The sequence below is a fragment of the Diabrotica virgifera genome, chromosome 8, assembly GCF_917563875.1.
Source record: "Diabrotica virgifera virgifera chromosome 8, PGI_DIABVI_V3a".
Lineage (NCBI taxonomy): Eukaryota > Metazoa > Arthropoda > Insecta > Coleoptera > Chrysomelidae > Diabrotica > Diabrotica virgifera.
In genome coordinates, this window is record NC_065450.1 from 79,430,544 (window position 1) to 79,452,231 (window position 21,688).

Below are 21,688 nucleotides of genomic sequence, written 5' to 3' on the forward strand. Positions count from 1 at the left end.
CAATTGGAAGTTTTATCTGACAAATTACATAAACATTTTCGTAGTTTGACGTTCCAAATTTTTAACCTGTTCTACAGTTAAAACTTCTAGTGTTCCCATACATCAAAGTTTGTCGGACTAGACACTGTTAAGCTATTAATAAATTTTCAGCTTGCTATTAATCAACTTTTTTTTGGTACGCGGGATCCAGGTCTATATGGAATAAATAAATAACAAAACAAATTCCCTGTCAAAACTGCATTTATTTTGAATAGAATGAAAAACAAAATAATATTGTTTTAACAAAATAGGGGATAAATGTTAAAATTTAGTATTAATAAAGTTTGTCACATTGGCCTAAAATTAATGTCACTAGTTACGTTAGTGTCACATATAAATAATTGTAATAATATTAATAAAAACCATAATTCCTAGCATGAGTGCGTCCTGTTTTTTGATAATTTAGTTAGGCGAGGAAACATAAATGAGTTTCTAATAGGGCTTTTCATTGATTGTCATTTGTTTCGAGCTTCCGTTAGATGTTGTATAATTCGTGTATAATATTACTATACACGGATTATAGGACATATGACAGAAGCTCAAAACAAATGACTGTGAATGAAAAGCCCTATAGAGGGAACACAAAAAAAATTAACATTATCCGATCAGCTTGACTTTCACAGTTCACTACTATACAAGTTACAGGCATGTTTTCAGCACTTTTTTTTTATTAATGGCTTTGACATAGCCAATTAGCCATTTTCAGCACTTAAAATCACCAAAAACGAAAAGTTTATAAAATAATCAATCTAATGAATGTCTTTAAATACTATATTAAGCTCAAAATCACGATAAAAAACAAATTAAAATTAACATTATTCTGATCAGTTGGACTTCCACAGTTCACTACTATACAAGTCACAGGCATGTTGTCAGCACTCAAAATCACCAAAAACGTAAAGTTTATAAAATAATTAATCCAATGAATGTCTTTAAATACTATATTAAGCTCAAAATCACGACAAAAAACAAATTAAAATTAACATTATTCTGATCAGTTGGACTTCCACAGTTCACTACTATACAAGTCACAGGCATGTTGTCAGCACTCAAGATCACCAAAAACGTAAAGTTTATAAACTAATTAATCTAATGAATGTCTTTTAATACTAAATTAGCTAAAAAATCACGACGAAAAACAAATACGAAAAATCAAAAATTACATTGAGTTTAGGTTAAGAACGGTTTTGTGTGCCAACCAATGAACTGTCAATACGGATGGAATGGCCATGTTCCATTCAAATAGTGAAGCAAGATTGCAAGATTGACACCAACATACAAGAGAGAGGTCCTAGAGAGAGACAGGCAAGGTGGTGGAGAATTTGACAGGCCGTGTAATTTGAGTTGCCTATATAAATGGACCCGATTGAATCAGTATTTACAGTTCGTTGAATATTTTAACTTATATTTTAACTTGGCTAAGGCCTAATGCTGATTGGCAGTACATATTTCAAAATTTAACCACTTTTTTGTATTTAGGGGATAAATAGAGTACACAGTGCCATACTTGGTGTTTAGATACTTTTCAGAATTGTTATTTGTATTTATCAAAACAAATACCTACTTTCCTAAAGTATTTGGGAGTTAAATAATTTTAAAACTATTTAAATACTAAATTAGTGACTGTTTTATACAAAGTGAAGAAGTCCTTGATTATGTTTTTATGTTACTTTTATATTTAGACTTTTATATTTCCCCGATTTAAGTTGATATAAGCAACTCAAATTACACGGCCTGTCAAAGTTTCCACCACCTTGTCTGTCTCTCTCTAGGACCTCTCTCTTGTATCGTGGCTGCATTAGTTGTCTTTGTGCCTATCACAAACCATACATACTCATAGACGTTTCACGTAAATTGTCAAGGTCAAGACAGCAAATTAGTTACCATTCCAATCCAGAGATGCCGCTGTCAGTCAATTTTCTTGTCATATTTAACAACTGACAGTTGACAATTAAATTAATTTGTTATTTACTTTTTATTTTACAGTTTGTGGCTTAATTATTTTATTATAGTGGTGTTACGTTTTTAATTAGATTTAATCACAATTTTAATCAATTGTATTAACCTCCTCTCCGTTTTTATGAGTAGCATTTTTAGTTTACATTGATCATCCCGTGTTGTGTTTCTCCACATTTAAAAAAACAATAAATAGATCCTGAAACAGTTTATTCCAATAGACAAGTGTGTCATCAACATTTCGGGCCTATATATTTTTGGAAGTTTGTAAAAGATTATAAGGTAATATTTATCTAAACAATCATCCTACAAAAGATTCTTTCAAAAAATTTTATTCAACTCAATATTACACATCAGTGATTTTACGTGACACATGGCAGTAGTGTTTAGCATTTTGAAAACAAATTGGAATATTTGAAGTTTTCAGTAAAATATTGAATAAATCATTGAATTGTCTTTCTGTTGTTTTAATTTCCTGCGAAATTTCATCAAAAATCCCGCAAAATTTATAATTTGAAATTCCTACGTAACCAAAATTTGTCAATTTAGTTCCCATTCCAATCAAGAGATGGCGTTAATTCGATCCAAAAGATTAACATGGTCGTGAAACGTCTATAGTATGTATGGTTTGTGGTGCCTATTCCATCCGTATTGACAGTTCATTGGTGCCAACCAATGTGCCAACCAAAGATCACGTGATTTAACTTTGACAGGTCGATGGATTCCCTAATTTAAATAAACCAGATCTACTCACTGTTGCCAAATGTCACCAATTTAGATAGTTACTTGTGATTAATTGTTTGAATACATTCAATCAATAATTAGAAAATATTATTTTTCAAATTTTATACAAGTGTGTACGTAAAGGATTTTACCATTTATGAATTTAATTTTCAGATTTTTGAAAAAAATCGATAATCATAATTATTTTATTATAATTTTGGAATATTCTTTATCGGAATATTTTAAATCTTGCAACAGCAACAATTTTCACCTAGTCTACTGCGCAGTCTGCTAGGAGTTTCTGCACGCGCAGGAACCGCATAAAAACTAGAGTGAACTAACTGATTCGTATAAGCAAAAAAACTGTGGCCTAGGCACAGTTTTTTTGTTCATACGAATTGTTGTATAAACCTATATACTGTGGCCTAGGAGTAGAGTGTAGAGGTTCAAGAAACTCCAATAATTGCAAATAAAGGTATAAATTGTATAAATATTTTATACAATATAAAATTTGATTAAGGCCCCTTCTTGGAGTGTGCTAGTGTGCTGTAGCTGTGATTTAGTTTAGACACAGAATAACTAACCATACAGAAGCGAAACTGACTGTCGTTTCCATTGATTGTGTGGGAACCGAAATATTTGACCTTGAGCCCTAGTTACAGAATGGAACTTGATGTTCTAAGGAATAGACCAATTCAAATGATGTGATATTTTTGACAAGTAGCTATTAAATAATTTTGAAATATAAAATTTAACTATAAAATATAAATAAACTATAAAATAAAACATATATAAATATAAAATTTAACTAAAAACAACTGTCACTGTCAGTCTAAAAGTGAGGTTATACCAGTTACGTTGACACATGAGCATGAAAATTATGTTACCATTTTGGGCCTGAGTTTCGCTTCTGTATGGTTAGTTATTCTGTGGTTTAGACGTTTAGACCTTTAGACAGAATACACTTACTTGGATGTAAAATTACTATTGTAATTTGGAATTGGAATATGTACATATAAATCAAAACAAGTGTAATAAAATGGAAGTAAAACAAGAAATTAGCGAGGAAACCTGTAAAGTAGAAATAGAGTATAATAATGACTTGGATAATTATCTTTTGAATGGCTTTAAATGTGAAATTCAAGAGCAGTCCAATAGAGAAGTGACTCTGGACAGATATGATTCCTTAGACTTGAAGAAGTGGCACATAAATACTGATATAAAACAACATGGAAATTCATTTGAAGAAAACCAAGAAACTGAAAAAGGTTAGTAACAAAATATTTCCTAGTAGAAGTAGTGTAAATAGGAATAACTTTTTCACAATGATAGAGGGTTTCTTGTTGATTTGAATGTGTTGAGGAAGGCATTAACAGACAATCGAGTTCACTATTTCAGGTATAAAATACAAAAACAAGCTTCTAAAACAATATTATATCTTATACTTACTTATTCCTCTTCACTCCATGCAGAGCTTTGAGCGTCAACTGTCTGCCTCCATTCTGTCCTATCCAGTGATGTGGGTCCTATCCTTTGCACTGATGTTTGTTTCTGCCTAGGTTTTCCCAATAGCATTAATTTCTTTCTTGACACGTTTTTTCCACGTTTCTGTAGGTTTACTTGGTCTTCTCTTTACATGTGGTGTGTATTCTAGGGCTTGCCTCACTATATCTGTGTCAGGCCTCCTTAGTGTGTGCCCCATCCAACTCCATTTCCTTTTACATTAGATATAGATTCCTGGTTCTTTTCCATACCTCTTGGTTTGATATGCGGTTTGGCCAGTAAATGTTAAGAATTTTCCTTAGGCATTTATTTATGAACACCTGCATCTGTCCGATACGTTTTCTTGGCCCTTTCTAAGGTTCTGCTCGGTATAGTAGTATATACTATTACAGTAAAACCTCCATTAACCGAAATAAATGGGGGGGGGGGAGACGGTTTCGGATAACAATAATTTTTCGGTTTTTTGTATTGTTCTTGTATTAACTTACATACATAGTATTGGAGAGATATAGCTGCAAAGCACCATTGTCAAAGGAAAATACAACAGAAAATAGAAGATTCTAAACATGTGCATTTTCCTTAATTTTATTGCTTTCTTTAAATTTTCTTTTTATTGACGAAATTATTGAAACTGTCAGCCATTTTGGTTAAATGATGTTTCTGTTAAAAGGTTTCGGTTAACGGAGGTTTTATTGTATATCACTAGGTATATATTTTATTTTTAGAAAGGCTTTAAAAAAATACTTAATTAAAATCATTTATAAAGGTATGTATATTTAATTTTAAAATCCATTTCCCCTTGAGCCACCAAAATATAGGGGTTAACCCGTTGGAAATGGGTGAAGTATTGGTTGTATCAGTAAAATTTTGTACTCTGAGATCAAACCAGTTGCTCTGTAGTTTATATTCGTTCTCTCCAAGTGGTTGAATTAGTTTTTGGTTGTATTATTTACAATGTCTTGCTTTTTTCCTTATTACAAAAAAAAGCTTCAACAAACACAAACATGAACGATGCAAGTGAGCAAAATGGACAATGTAGTGTAGAACATACTAAACTTACGTGCATAGAAATCGGCCCACTTAAAAATTTGGTCGTTTTTGATGTCTCATATTTTCTAAATCTGTTGGCTGTTTTAAGTGATTTTTTTGAGCATGTTATAGCCCGATTATTTAACAATACCACTGTAATAATATTGTTGCTAAACAGGTAAATCTTCATCATATACCGGGTGTACCAATCAAACTGTGTTTTTTTCTCAAAGTTCACATCACCCTGTGGAATATTGTAGCATTTATAAAATACTGAAATTAAAACCCAACTATAGTCTCACTGAGAAAACCGGAGCGTCATTTGAAATTTTGTTGGGGGGGGGGGGCAAGCACTATATATACAATACATTATATATGATGTTATGATGAATATTGATGTATTTTTTGTAAATTTCAGTCATTTTCAGGGCCAAGGGGGGCAAATGCCCCCCTGGACGCCCAAATGACGCCCCTGAGTCTCAGGTTTTCTTAACATTGTGTTTTTTTATTCATTCGTTCATGTTGGATAATAAAATAGTTATGTACTTTAACAACTAGACATGTTCTTCATCAATACACGGTGTTTCTAAATTAATGCGACAAACTTTAAGGGGTAATTCTGCATGAAAAAATAATGACAGTTGGCTTTATAAACGTATGTCCGCAAATGTTTCGTTTCTGAGATACGGGATGTTGAATTTTTTCTTACAAACTGACGATTTATTTACCTATTGCTTTAAAACCAGTTGAGATATGAAAATGAAATTTGTTAGGTTTTAAGAGATAGTTATTGCGGATTTTTTGACACAAAATTAAGAATTTAATATTCACCATTGGCGTACTTACAGTCAATATGATCGGTCATAATTAATTTTTCTTTTCATCATTAATTTTTCTTTTTTTATCTTGACGTTTTTTAACTATTGGGAAAGGTCTTACATATTGAGTACTTAGAATTTTGCTCGGAACTGTTTTGTCGCTGTCGATCCCCCACTTTTCATTATTATTTTGCACAGAGTCATCAAGGACTGCACTGACACGTTTTGAAGTAGATGGCTGATTATTTATTTCAAAGTCTGCATCTTGATCTGAGATATTTTCACATCTTGATTCATTCTTATAGACCTTAGTGGCCTCAAAATCTGCGTCACTAAATGCTTGTAAATTAAGGGGCCATATTCCTGGTTTTCAAAGGAGCTTGTAATATTTCTAAGGGAAAATACCTCTAAAAATAATTGTTTTGTAATTTTTGGGATATTTTTAACAGCTACAGTTTTCCCCGGATTATTTATCATCCACTTATTTATAGTCCAGGAACCAAAGCTTTTCACCTCGCAATATTTACAGAATGGATCGATTTCCTTGAAAATTTGAGAATAAGTAGTGGATAGTCCAAGGATCAAAATCTATGATTCCGAAAATTTTTTATGATGGAAATTTTTTATTATATTTTGACCGCAAAAGTTGATAAAAACATTCATTCTAAGCAAAAAATGTTCTATACATTTTTTTGATAAAATTAATAGTTTTCGATTTATTCGCTATCAAAAATGTTATTTTTATATCGAAAAAATCAATGTTTTTCGATAATACTCATTTATGATTCACTCAATTTTTGCTGTAGAAAAAATTTTTTCACACCAAGTTCTTGGGAATTAAATAACCTACAATTTCATACTTAATTATTTTGTATCTCTGATGCTAATCTTTCTATTTTGAAGCAGGGTTGCAAAAAAACATGTTTTTTAATTTTACACAAAACACATGTTTTTTTAACGTTTTTTTCTTGTTTTAAACTTGTTTTATTTTGTTTTTTACTTTTACGTTTTAAACAAATAAAAAACATGTTTAAAACACATGTTTTTTTATTTTAAACATTTTTTTTTGTTTTAAACATGCGTTTTTTATTTTAAATTTTATGTTTTAAACAAATAAATCATTGTTTAAATCATATGTTCTAAACATAATATTAATAACTTTGATTTTAACTTTTCTGTAACATAATAGATAAGAAACCCAATTGCAATTAGGAGCTATTGCCTGGGGGAACCCAGACTATTTACTATTTATAAATTCGTATTGCAAGTTGACTATTGCAATAATAACTACTGTAAGTTATTTTGTGGTGTTTAGTGTTTTTTTGAAACATGCAAACAGCGAATTTTTGTACGTGATACGAAGGAGCTTCAAGGAGTGTATGGAAATGGCTTTGACCATTTAAATAAAGAAACAGAAATTATCAGACAATAAATTATCATCCAGAAGCATTGCCAATTATTATTAATTACCAGGCAAAGTGTGTACCCTTTAAATTAAACCATATTATGTTTCCTAAACATTTATGTAATACTATAGCCATGGTGGCGTTCTATGAAAAATATAAATACTACAGGATTGGAATTTGCTTAACAGCTCCACAGAGCTAATGCATCGTCAGCTAACATAGGAAAGACTCTTCTCCTCAACATACGCTTTACCATTCCAAACTACGTAATCGGCTAAGCAATGTCAAAGCTGCTAAGTTGGTTTCAATTTTTAAAGAGCTTAATTGCATCAGTGATGACTTGACTGATCAGATATCAGATCGATAATTTTAGATTACAAGATTACTATGAGACTGGAATAGTTTTGAGAAATTTATTAACTCTTGTACACAAAATGTTTTAAGTTTTCCAATTTTTGTTACATTCCATTTATTAGTTAATAAATAATATGTTTGTTAAAAAGTTTGTATAATGTATTTGAGAATTTTTTTCATATTTATTTATTATTTTAATAAAGAAAACGCTTGTTTAATTTAAGTGTTTTAAACAAAAACTGTTTTAAATATAAGGAAATGTTTAAAACATGTTTAAAGCAGTTGTTTAAAACAAAATGTTTAAAACGAAACAACCCTGTTTTGAAGAAAATGGCATTTTTTACCAAACTTCAATAATTCCTTATTCGCTTTTAGCTCTAGATTTTTAAAAACTAATCATTCTAAGCCAATCAAACTTTTAGGATCTATTTCTAATACATAAATAAAGAAGAATGATAAGGCCAATGACTAAAAACACTGCCAACTTACATTATTATGCTTCCAATTGGATTTCTCCTTATTTTTTCAAAAAAATATATTGATTTTTTAACTAACTTTTTTAATTTTTATCCTAGAAAGTTTGGCAAAAAATAATTTTGTAGATTTTTACAAGATCTATTAATATTCAATCTTTTTAAAATGCTCAGTCGCAAAAAGAGGTGGTCTTGAAAGGGTTGGTAAAGGTGGTTTTTGCATGTTATTACAAGTTTTAATTGTAAATAGTTCACTCAATTTTTACTGTAGAAAAAATTTTTGCAAACCAGGTTCTTGGGAATTAAATAAGCTACAATTTCATATTGAAATATTTTTCGTATCTCTGATGCTAATCTTTCTATTCTGAAGAAAAAGCCATTTTTCCAAACTACAAAAATTTATTCGCTTTTAACTCCATTTTTTAAAAAACTATTCATTCTAAACCAGTCAAACTTCTAGATCCGATTAATAATACATAAATAAAGAAGACCAAATAAGGTCAATGACTAATTTTAATTAGGGTGGTGATAAGGAGGTTGCTTCCGATCACTTTTTCGCTGAAAAAAATAGGGACTGACATTCTTTTCATTATAAGTCACTTAATTTTTAAGCTAGATACTTTTTTTATTTCTGAAGATAGATATTTTAAATTATAATACTTTAAAATTAGGTATAGATGAAAATACTTTAAATTAGTTTCAACAAGTTATCCTTGAAAAATGCATAGTTTTCCCGTCTTTTGACTTTGAAACTACAATATTTAGCATTTGACAAAGGAGAGCTAACATATAATAAATTATATCTCGATTACTGTTGGCCCTAAAGAAAATTAAAAAAAAAAACAGTTTTGTTTATTTTTTCAAAAGGTATATTTTTGTTGGATAAAGTTGTTTTGATAAAACGAAAACTTTTGGAGTTATTAGCAGAAAGCTTATTAAAAACATTGGTTTTTCCGATTAAAAACCAACACTTTCAATAGCGAGTAAATCGAAAACTATTAATTTTACAAAAAAAAAATGTATAGAACGTTTTTTGCTTAGGATGAATGTTTTTACCAACTTTTGTGGTCAAAATATAATAACAAATTTCCACCCCCGAGATGGGGTGGCAACCACCCCCATGGTAAAAGCGCCTTTCGGCATCATATAGTTATTGATCCTTGGACTAACCATTATTTATTCTCAAATTATCAAGCATTTCGATCCTTTCTGTAAAAATTGCGAGGTTTTGTCCTATTTTAAGCTTCATTACTTGGACTATTAAGGCAATGGAGCATTTACTAAAAGGACCATAAACTCCCACATCAAGTGGTTGGAGTTTATGGGAAGTATGTGGAGGAAACGAAAGCATTACTATTCCATTATCTCACCCATGAAGTATTGTGTCTAGGCTGGTGTGCGACTCATGGTTGTCCAGCAGCAATAATATTTTGTTTTCCTTATCACATTTTGTGTATTTGACAACGTGCCTCAGAGTTTTAATAAAATGGTCTTTAGTCATCCACCCAGACTTATTCCCAAATGCTACACTTCGGTGCCTCACATAAATAGTCTTCGTATTTCTTTCTCTGGAAAATATGTAAATCGGTGGTAATGCGTTTCCTACAACGCTTATAACTCCTACAACTGTTGCAAGTTCACCTCTTTTGGCTGACGATACTAGAATTATTTGCTTCTTATCCTTTGGTGCTACAATTTTGGGAGGGGGTAGGACTGTTGTTACACCTGTTTCGTCCAAGTTAAAGTTGATCAGTTTTTTTTCCTGGAAGCCCTCTGTTGTGAACCGGTTGTACTGCACCCTCCTACTCCTCAAAGTTGATCAGTGCTAAAATTATGTTTTTGTAACACTATCTTGCAATTTTGGAAAAATTCCTCCATTCTTGTTTTATTAAATCCGAGACCTCTTTTCATAGAGTGCCTTATCATAAAGCCAAGTAGCCAATCTCTTTCTGCCTTTTAGAAACATAGAGTATTCATTCATCTATGTTTATACAGTGCGGTGGAATAAGTGTTGCCCCCCCCTTTAACTTGCTTATTTTAAGAATATGAGCAAAACGCTCGGACAGGTCGATTTTTAAACTAACCATAGTATATTATAGCATCAATGTTTCAAACTTTACGCGATCCCTCTTCAGGTGACAGCCATAACTTTGATTTTTTTAAATGGGAAAGTACATCATGTGACACCTCATTTCAAAGCTCTTAAAATACTGATTTCAAAAATGTATAATACTTTAATCCTGTTTGAGAGCATAGGTGCAAAATTTCGGTCGAATTCTTTCTAAATGCAATCATTTTTTTTTTCGAAACCTGAAAAGTATTTTTGAAAAATTTAAACGCAGTATGAAATATTACAGTATTCTCGATAGTTCAGAGTCCCTGAGAACTCCTATAATGTTTATTTTAATAAGTCACAGTGGAGAAAAAAGAGAAAATTTAGTGTGATTTTTAATTTCAAATATATCATTCAAAAGAAACTTTTTATTTATTCTAAGGGACTATCAGCCCTCGGTAATAATCTAATCTTTCATTCTGCGTTTAAATTTTTCAAAAATACTCATTAGTTTTCTCAGAATTCTAAAAAAATAAATGCGTTTAGAAAGTGTTCGACCGAAATTTTGCGCCTACGATCTCAAAAAGGATTAAAGTATTATACATTTTTGAAATCAGTATTTCAAAAGCTGTTAAATGGGGTGTCACATGATGTACTTTACCATTTAAAAAATCAACGTTATGGCTGTCACCTGAAGAGGGATCGCGTAAAGTTCGAAACGTTGATGCGATAATATACTATGGTTAGTTTAAAAATCGACCTGTCTGAGCGTTTTGCTTATATTCTTAAAATAAGCAAGTTAACAGTGGGGGGCAACAGTTATTCCACCGCACTGTATGTATGTATGTAAGGATGTGTTTATTTATTTATTTATTTTATTATAATTATTACAAAAGTATATCAAAAAAATATTTAAAACACAAAAACAATCAACTTACCTACTCTTGCATTTTCGCTCTCGTATCCATCATCGTCACACTTTTGTAAAAACTCTTCAGCCGTCATTGTTCTTAATATCCTCCTCTATCTGTTATCCTTCGTAAGGATGTAGTGGCGTCATGTAAGTCGTTTGACTATTTCAATCCAATCCTTTCTCTCCTGTGCGTGTTGTTTTGCTTCGGAGAATGAGTAACCAGTCATGTCCCTTATTTGGTCCGACCATCGTAATGGAGATCTTTCTCTGGATCTTCTGCCCTCTACGTTGCCTTCAACTATCATTCGTTCCATGCCTTCCCTTCTTCTAGTTATATGTCCAAAATATCTCAGTATATTTTGGTTGATAGTTGTGCTGAGTCTAGTTTTTATGTTAAGTTCGGCTAATATTGAATTATTTGTGCGATGTGCGGTCCATGGTATGCGCAACATTCTCCGGTAGACCCACATTTCAAATGCCATTATATATTTTGCATCTGCTTTTTTGACGGTCCAAGTCTCTGAAGTGTAGGTGGCGGTAGGAAATATTAACGCTCGAACAAGGCGTAATTTTGTGTTTTTTGTAATGTCAGTATTCTTCCATATTTTTGTGAGTTTGGCTGTTGCCGATCTGGCCATTATGATGCGCCTACAGGTCTCGTCTTCGCATCCTCCACTGTTAGTAATAACGGAGCCTAAGTAATTAAATTGTCTGACCACTTTGTAACCTGCCAAGTCTCTTATCTCCGGTTGGTTGTTTCGGATTCTATCGATGATCATTACTTTGGTTTTCTGTATATTTATTTTCAACCATATTCTGTACTAACCGTTCCTAGCCTATTCATAATTTCTTCCAGTTCTTCTGGTGAAGACGCCAATATAACAGTGTCATCAGCATAACACAGGTTTTTTATTTTTCTTCCTCCTATCGTTGCTCCACCTTGCCATTCCTCAAAAACTTGACGCATAATGTGTTCACTATATATATTGAATAGAATGGGGATATTATACATCCCTGCCGCACTCCAGATTTTAATTTGAAGTTTTTCGAAAATACATTATTAACTCTTACATTAGCGGTGTTATTTACATAAAGTGCTTGTAATAGATAGATTAGATGTTCTGGTATACCCATTTCTTTAAGTATATGCCACATTTTATCCCATTTTACGTTATCGAAGGCCTTGGAGTAGTCAACAAAGCACAAATATGTTTCTATGTTAAACTCTCGAGATTTTTCGATAATTTGACGAATATTAAGAATGTGTTTTCTTGTTCCCCTACCTGGGACGAATCCGCATTGTTCTTGTGGAATTTGCGGTAAGAGAATGGATTTTAATCTTTCATTGATTATTGTTAGAAGTACTTTGCTCGCGTGAGATATCAACGCTACTGTACGATAATTACTGCAATCTGTCGGAGAACCTTTTTTCTATATGGGGATAAACGTGAGTTTACCCCAGTCATTTGGCCACTTTCCGGTATTCCAGATCTCATTGCAAATTCTAAGCATTACTTATATGTTCTTAATGTAAGTTTGTCTTTTTAAATTAAACGTTCTGGCTGCCCCTCTTTGGGACACATTTCTTGAAAAGACATTTTGTAGAGCATCTTTTATATGCTACTCACTTATATTTGCTCGATCTGTTTTATTTTGGTGATTTCTTACCAACTGCAATACAAAAAAGTATCAAAACAATCACTACTACTAAATTAGTGTGGGACACAATCGGCCACTGCAGAATGTACCCCATTAGGCCGGTCGAAAGTACCCCGTCTGACTTTGCAAGCATGAAAAATTTATTGTGACCTTCTGGTCTGTTCTTAAACCAAGAGGAGTAATTCAAATTTCCCGCGCCGTAAAGCTTGTTTGTAATTGGTCCAACCTCAGGCAAGTTTACTCCACTGTTATCAAATTTTGACACTAATGACCTTTAAAAAATTTTGACACTATTGGCATTTCATAGGTTAATTAAATTATTTTATTATTAAATTATTTTCTGCGTTATTCCTTTAATTGTTAGATTTTTAGTCTGTTTTTATATAAAAAACAGTTGTTTTTAAAACTCTTTAGTGGCGTATTAGTATAATATAATATTTATGGATTACCGTCATAGGCCGATATAATCAACCCAAAAGAAGATGTATTTGTGATATTTCTAGTGACTTTCTTGGGTGTGAATCTGTCTTTTTAGTTTACTCCTCTTGGTTTAAAAACAAAGCTTAGCGATTTTCAATTTAATGTGAGCAAATTTTTACAAAAATATGTGGGCAGCAACAGAAACTCTAAATTACATAAAATATATTTGTTTAAAAACATATCTTTAGCTTGAAAAAACACACTTAAAACAAAACAAATATTTGGACGCTGTTTATTGCAGAAATACCAACAACTAAAGTGAAGATGGATTGTTGCACATTTCTAGAGAAAAATTCTGCTTACTTAAATTATTTGCAGTGACTGAATGTGCTCCCAGGCTGAATGTGCCCCACTCTCCCCTAGGGTCTATAAGAACGAAACTTAAGTACAGGCGAACATATATCTCGTGAAATAAAGTTGTCACTGCGCCGAAACAAATTTGAAAGTGGGTGTTGAGCAAAGCCATTCGTGAGTAGATGTTAAAGAATGATCAGCTCGGAATTTTTAGTGTTGCATTGTTTCCTACTCGCGGTATTTAAATTTGATTTTTTTTATTGTTGTCATTCTACGTTTTGTATTTGTGTATTCTGTTATTATTTTAGTTTTATTCATTTTATGCAAAAGTTCTTTTTCGAACTCTAAAATTAAAAACTGTAAAGGTAAATGAAAAATAATAATTGTAATATAAAAAAGTAGATATATCTAAATATTAGTGTTATTTAATTGTAGTATGCAGCTTAAGATCAAATATCCGGACAACCTATTAATAGTCAAAGTCGAAAAATAATTGCTAATGTGTTAGCTTCATGAAAAAGGAAGCTGAAGAAGGTGTTACAATACTTCATCATAGCATAAAATCGCGTGAGGTAGCAGCGACAGGTGTTTCCGAAAGTACAATAATTTATAGAGTCTCGGTTGAACAAACTAAAATTGAACAAGTTATGTCTTCTAGAAAGCAGTAGTAAACAAATACGTATACCATATTTTATTTGGTATCCATAGCAACTGCTTTATGCTGCCACTAATAGAATATATGTAATTGCAGGACAATGCTCCTCGTTTTCCTCTCCAAGAAAACATATAACAGAAAAAAGAAGCAAACTTTTGAAGACATTGACAAAGAGGCTTATTATTCATATTTGCACACGAGCAATGCAGAAGTACCTTAGCTAAAAAATATTCTGTCTAAATTCAGAGATGCTGGAGGCGGTCAAGGTAGTTTTTAAGAAATTTTAGAAGATTAATTATAAGGGACACTGGTTTCCGTTGGAAAATAACAAATCGAAGACTTCTAATGAAAAGATATGTCATCCAGAAGCTTCGTATACACTACTTAAGTGCTGATAATAAATACCAAGAAGAAGATCGCCCTATAGTGTATAAGAATGAAACATACATTCACTCAACACAGACAATATGCAAAATAACCTTAATTTTCAAATCAAGTACTCAAATAGGCGACTATCACACGATACGTCTTAAAATTTTAAGATGACCTCCATATTTCCCAGATCTTAATCCAATTGAGTGGCAAGGCCGATGCAACTATGCAAAAAATGCCAGCAAGGATTTTTGGTTCAACAAGCAACAACAGAAAATAATATGGAAAAACTTGTCATCACTTTAAAAGTTACAGATTCGGAATGGGATTTTTCTGATGATGAAGAGAAGAATCAGATACCGAGGATTTCTAACCCTCGCGGGTAAAAAATCTGATTTATTTAAACCCCATTTATTTAATAAATGTCTACTACTCATGAATGCTATTATTATTTCAGAATTTTCAGTAATACACTGGCGGGCAAAAAATTAATAGGACACTAGATGAATTATACACGTTTGATGCCTCGAATTTCCTAAACCTGTTGTCCGATTTGAGTGATTTTTTAGTATCTTATAGCTTTATTATTTAAGAATCGCAATCTATTAATATTGTTGCTAGACAAGTAAATGTCATTTTATACCGGGTGTAACAATCATACTGTGTTTTTTCCTTAAAGTTCGGAACACTCGGCTGTGGAATATTATAGCATAAATAAAATAGTGAAATTAAAACTCACTTCTAGCCTTAGACTTTCTTAACATTTTCTTTTTTGATTTATTTGCATATGTTGGATAATAAAAAAGTTAGGTACTTTAACAACTAGCCATGTTCTGCATTAATACAGGGTGTTTCTAAATAAGTGCGACAAACTTTATGGGGTAATTCTGCATGAAAAAATAATGACTGTTTGCTTTATAAAGATATGTCCACAAATGCTTCGTTTTGGTAGGTTTTAAGAGGTAGTTATTGCGCATTTTTGGCATACAAATAAGAATTTTATATTCACCATTGGCGTGCATACGGGTATAAATATTTTAGATACATCCCGTATGCACGCCAATGTTGAATATAAAAATTTTAATTGTATGTCAAAAAATTCTCAATAACTACCTTTTAAAACCTACCAAATTTCAGTTGCACATCTCAACCGAAGTGTGTATTTGGATTCCGGGTAGTAAAGACGTACCACATCGCTCTCGAGATCCAAGTTCCAAGTTTTTGTGCCGGTCTCGGCTATCGGCCGGGACTAGTTTATTTATGGTAATTAGTGAAATAAAAAGTAAAAAACGATTTGAGTGATTAATTCTAAATGACTATTATGTGATTAATTTTGAACTCAGTGGCGTACTATATTAAGGAAATGTACCACCAAAATCAAGTGCCAAATGGGGGATTGTATAATGTGCCCCAAATATATACACAGCCTCAACAATCTCCAGTAATATCGCCCCCATTTTATGAATTCCCGAGCAGCCAACAGACAACAAACCAATATATCCCGCCTACTCCATTCCCAAACAATAATCACCAATATAACCAAAACCTCCCTGTACCTCCAATGGATCAACCGAATACATCAAATGCTTCCCAATACATCCTCAGTGGAGAGGAAGTTGTCATGGAAAACTCAAGCGACGAAGACGACGAAACCATAGAAAATGTCCATGATTGGCCAACAGTCAAAAAAATTACAAAAAAAAGAAAAGCAAACCCCAAAGATGATAACATAACAACAATGCAAGTGAGTACAAACAACAGATTTGAACCATTAGAAAACCTAACTGATAATAATAACACACCAGTAACACCTAAACCTCCACCTATATTTATCTATGGGGTAAATGATATCAAAAAGATGACTGAAAACCTATCGACAGTCATTAAAGCAGAAGACTACCAGTCGAAAGCTCTCCCAAATGACACAATAAAAATAAACACAAAAACTATTGAGTCATACAGAAAACTTATACAGCATTTAAATAGCAGCAAAATAGTTCACCACACATACCAAGCAAAACAAGATAGAGCTTATAGGGTAGTTATAAGAAATTTACACCACTCGATGCCAGTTGAAGAAATAAAAAGTGAACTAGCTAAATCAGGGCATACTGTCCGTAATATTAACGTCTTACACAGAGTCAATAAATCACCACTGTCAATGTTCTATGTGGACCTAGAACCGAAAGAAAACAACAAACACATTTATACACTGGATTCTATCGGCAATATGAAAGTCAGCTTTGAACCTCCTCACAGAAAGAAAAATATAACACAGTGTCAGCGCTGTCAACGTTATGGACACACAAAAGCGTATTGTACTAGACCTTACGCATGCGTGAAATGTGGAGGAAGACATCCAACGCCAGAATGTACAAAACCCAGAAATACACCAGCAAAATATGCCCTGTGTAACACTGCAAACTATAAAGGCTGCGTAATTTACAAGGACTTGCAAAATGTAAGAAATAATAGACAACGCGGAAATCAGACAACCCATAATCAGAACCCACATCAAAATGTTAACCCAGCACCAACTTCACAGTATCAGAGTCAACAATCACAGTACCAACAACAGAATGGAATCCAATCATATGCCCAAGCAGTAAGAGCAGGAAATCAAGAATTTAAAGCAATGTTCACCCAACTAATGAATCAAAACAGCATGATCCTTACCACGCTGACAACATTAATTAATAAAATTCATTAGATCTGTTCGAATAGCCTAGTGGAACGCAAATGGTTTAGCAAACAATAAAGCAGAAGTAATCCATTCATTCGTTTTCCAGCAGTGGAAGTATACGGATGTATGTTTTGATTTGTTTTCTTGTGTTTACAAGTTTTGTTATTTGTTTTGATTTATGTGTTGTGAATACTAGCTGTAAGTGTTTCAATTTTTATTACCATCATCACATCGACCTAGTTAATTTTTGCACATCTAACCTTGAAAATGACGTATACTTGTGAACATTGTCTTACACAATATTCTGACTCTGATAAATACAACCAGTTAAGATGTAATGGAGATTGCCAAAGAAACTTCTGTATGAAATGTACAAAATTAAACAAGACCATCACTAAAGCCCTATTGGACCAAAAGTCTTCTCATCTTAGATTCTTTTGTACCGTATGTGACTCTCCAAGTTTAAATTATTTAAATGACAAAATTACAAATTTATCAAAAAATCAAATACCTTTAGAGAACTTTGAGGCCTTAATTCAAGTTACTAAAAAACTAAATGACAATTTGCCTGTTTTCATCGAGACTTATGACCTATTAACTAAAAAAGACGGCAAACTGGACTATCTTACGAAAAAAATTGACGAGATCCACAAACTAAACAACCTGCTGAATCCTGAAAAGGTTTTAAAATCTGTAAGGCAGATGGAACACGACATTTTTAATATATCGTCAGTTTTTTTCGGCTCTTCTTCAGATGAGACTATCAAGGTTGAAATCCAAGACACAAATTCAACTGAGATTAAGTTGGGATTAGAAAGGCTCTCTTCAAATATCGGTGAAATTTCAAATCAAATGAGCAGTCTTACAAAAAATCTATCTAATATACCAACTAAAAAAGAGATATTGAAGAAAAATACATCTTATGCCACCGCAAGTACCCAAACTAAAGAGCCCCGACATCTCGAACCAAGTCCAGAGCAAAAGCCAAAAATTACAGAAGATAAATGTCACTTTGTAGTTATTAGTAACTTGACCCCAACGTACACCCCCATACAAGTTGTTCACTATATCAAAGAGAGGCTAGGCATTAAGGAATATATTAGATGTTACGCACTCCTTAAAGATGCCGACACAACAACTGGCTCTTCGTTCAAAATAGGTATAAAATCTAGAACAGCTATTAGCCTATTATTTAATAAGGAAATTTGGCCACCTGGTGTTAACATCAAATGGTCTATAGAATCTTCCAATTCTGAACCAACGCTTTCATCTGAGTCACATAAGAATCCGAAGAATCTCAGAAGTCCTGTCACCTTGGAAAATCCAATTACCAATTCTCGCAAGAACAAAGATGAAGTAGAAAATACAAACATACGTACAGACAAGCAGGCCATTGAAGTTTGTAAATCTAAGAATCCGTTCCATTCGCCTGTAAATTTCATTAAGAAGGATACTTTAGAACCTTCGATAAATCTGGATCCTTTGACCCCACCAAGAGTTAGATTAACCAATAACTCGAATAGTCGATATCTTCTAGCCAGATTAAGGGAACCGGATATCTTAAAAGCCATTAAACTTCATCTTGCTTATCTACACGACCAACCAGCTTCAGTGTTTTACGATGGATTTACCAATACAACCGTTAAACTCTTTTTGGCTTCCGAGGGACTTCCACTAAGACTGAAGATCTACGACGAATTCTGCTGGAAATTAACAATGCCTATGGGATTGGTCCAGATGAGGTGGAAGCTGATCTTGATGCTTACAGATCCTTTCTCACTTCTGAAAGAATTATACACCTGCAAAAATCAAGGGAATGTCACCGAAATTACTATTCCGCTGCCTCTCCAAAACGAAATTTTTAAACATCACGACGTGTTCTGAGGGACTAGAATCCTCAAATTGTTTTAGTGATAACAACTTTAGCATGGTTCTGATTAATATTCGTTCTATAAGATACAAAACTGATGAATTATTTTTGTTCCTAGAGGAATTAGGATTTCCCCCGGTAGTTGCGGTTACAGAGCACTGGCTTGAAGTCAACGAGCCTTTTTTTGTAGAAAAATACACCACAGTTGCTAGGTATGATCGTCCAAGCTCAGCTTACGGAGGCACCCTAATTCTATCTACGAGCAATGATTTTTCTTCGGTAACAAAATATGACTTTCTGCTAAGTGAAGCCTTCTTTGAGTTTTCGTTAATTTACAATAAGAATCTTAATCTTTATATTATTTGCATTTATAGATCACCTAACTCTTCCGTGGAACTATTTTTTCAGAACCTGCTAAATTTGTTAGATGACCTGCCCCATAAAAGTAGAAAAATTTTATGCGGGGACTTTAACATTGATTATGCTGCTGCTAGTGCTACACAAATATCCTTGGTCAACATATTTGAATCGTATGGTCTAACAATGCACGTTGATTCTCCTACAAGGATTACAAAAACTTCATCTACCATAATTGATTATACTGTCTCAGATTTTTCACCCCTTGATGTCCACTCTACAATTATTAATGCTGGACTATCTGATCATGAAGCAGTTTATACGAAGTTTAATATCTTGAGCAAACCCTTCTCGAAAACCCGACGTTTAGGTAGGATTTTTTCCACCCGGAACTTTCGTAATTTCCAAAATTTATGCTTAACCTCTCAGTGGCGCTTTCCTGCTATGGACATGGATAATAATTTCAGTGCTTTTTTGGATAAGCTTGTCTGTATCTTCAATAAAGCATTTCCTTTAATTGCAATTAAGCCAAAACATCGCAAACCCTGGACTACTAAAGGTATCTGAATATCTTCCAAGAATATGCGTTCTCTTCTCTATATCAGGAAATTTACTACCAACGTCTCTATCACTGAATATATCACCAAGTACAGGGCAACCTATCTTAAACTTATAAAATCAGCTAAAAAAGACTACTACCATAACCGTTTGGGAAGCTCAAAAAGTGTTGCAAAAGAAACTTGGTCCATAATAAACGATCTTCGAAATAAAACCCACACTGCTAAAACAATTTCCCTTCCAGACCCTGAAAATCTAAATGAATACTTTGTTAATGTGATTCCATTGCTTATCTCCCTAATTCAAGAAAGGTCTCGAATTCATTCTTTATAAAACCAGTCGATAAATCTGAACTGATCCAAACAATCAATAGTATCAAAAGCAAATCCTCCTGTAGTACTGATGGTCTATCGATAAAAATTTTTATCTAATCTCCCAGAAAATGTGTTAGAAGTCCTCATCTCACTAATTAATGATTCCTTTGAGAAAGGTAAATTTCCAGAGTGCCTGAAGACAGCCATCATTATTCCTCTTCATAAGGGTGGTGAAATATCTAATACCTGCAATTATAGACCTATTGCACTACTACCGGTACTCTCCAAAATTATTGAGAGACTCATAAAAGCCCGACTTATGTCCTTTCTAGTTGAAAACAACATTTTATCACAAAATCAGTTCGGCTTTTTAAATAATAAATGCACCACTGATGCCATCTTTTCTGTACTACATGAGGTTTATCAAGCACTGAACAATAATCTTCACACTGCCACCGTTTTTTGTGACTACGCCAAAGCTTTTGATTGTGTAAATCACAACATTTTGATAAGAAAACTAAATTTCTACGGAATTCGAGGTATTTCTTTAGATTGGTTCCAATCTTACTTGGATGATAGGAAACAACTGGTTAGAGCAAATGATACAGACTCTGGTCTCAAAAACATTGTATGTGGGGTACCTCAAGGTTCAGTATTGGGTCCTCTACTTTTCCTTATCTTTATTAATGACATCACTAGTTTAAAAATCGATGGAAAAGTCTTTCTTTTTGCTGATGATACCAGTATCACTTGGAGCAACTCAAATATTGCAACTCTTCATGCTACTATAACTTCTGATCTACTTACAATAAAAACCTGGTCTGACTCTAATTTACTCTCGTTTAACGTAGATAAAACAGTAGCATTGTCTTATAAAGGAGTCCTTCAACCCTTACCTCTTAATAACAGCCAGATCAGTACCGTTAATTCTGTGAAATTTCTTGGTATTTTTTTAGACAGCAACCTTAAATGGTCCCACCATATCGATTTGTTAAGGAAGAAACTATCCTCAGCTTGCTATGCTATAAGATCTGTTTCGAATGAACTCAATTTAGCATCTTCCAAAATAACATATTTTTCTTTGTTCGAGTCACATCTTCGTTATGGTCTTCCTTTTTGGGGTTCTGGTACAGCTGCCCAATTCGATGTTATTTTCAAATTACAAAAAAGAGCAATTAG

At 32.9% G+C, this 21,688-nt stretch overlaps 1 protein-coding gene across 6 annotated transcripts in view; it reads left to right on the forward strand.

The window, feature by feature from the left end:
* Window positions 1–3,092: 3,092 nt before the first annotated feature.
* The window catches only part of LOC126890592 (zinc finger protein 271-like), a 28,429-nt gene continuing 9,833 nt past the window's right edge, over window positions 3,093–21,688 (forward strand). For all 6 annotated transcript variants that reach the window (XM_050659658.1, XM_050659659.1, XM_050659661.1 and 3 more), the window contains exon 1: window positions 3,093–3,986. In XM_050659658.1, coding sequence (XP_050515615.1) covers window positions 3,758–3,986 — 229 coding nt within the window. In that variant the 5' untranslated portion in view covers window positions 3,093–3,757. The remainder of the gene's footprint in view (window positions 3,987–21,688) is intronic.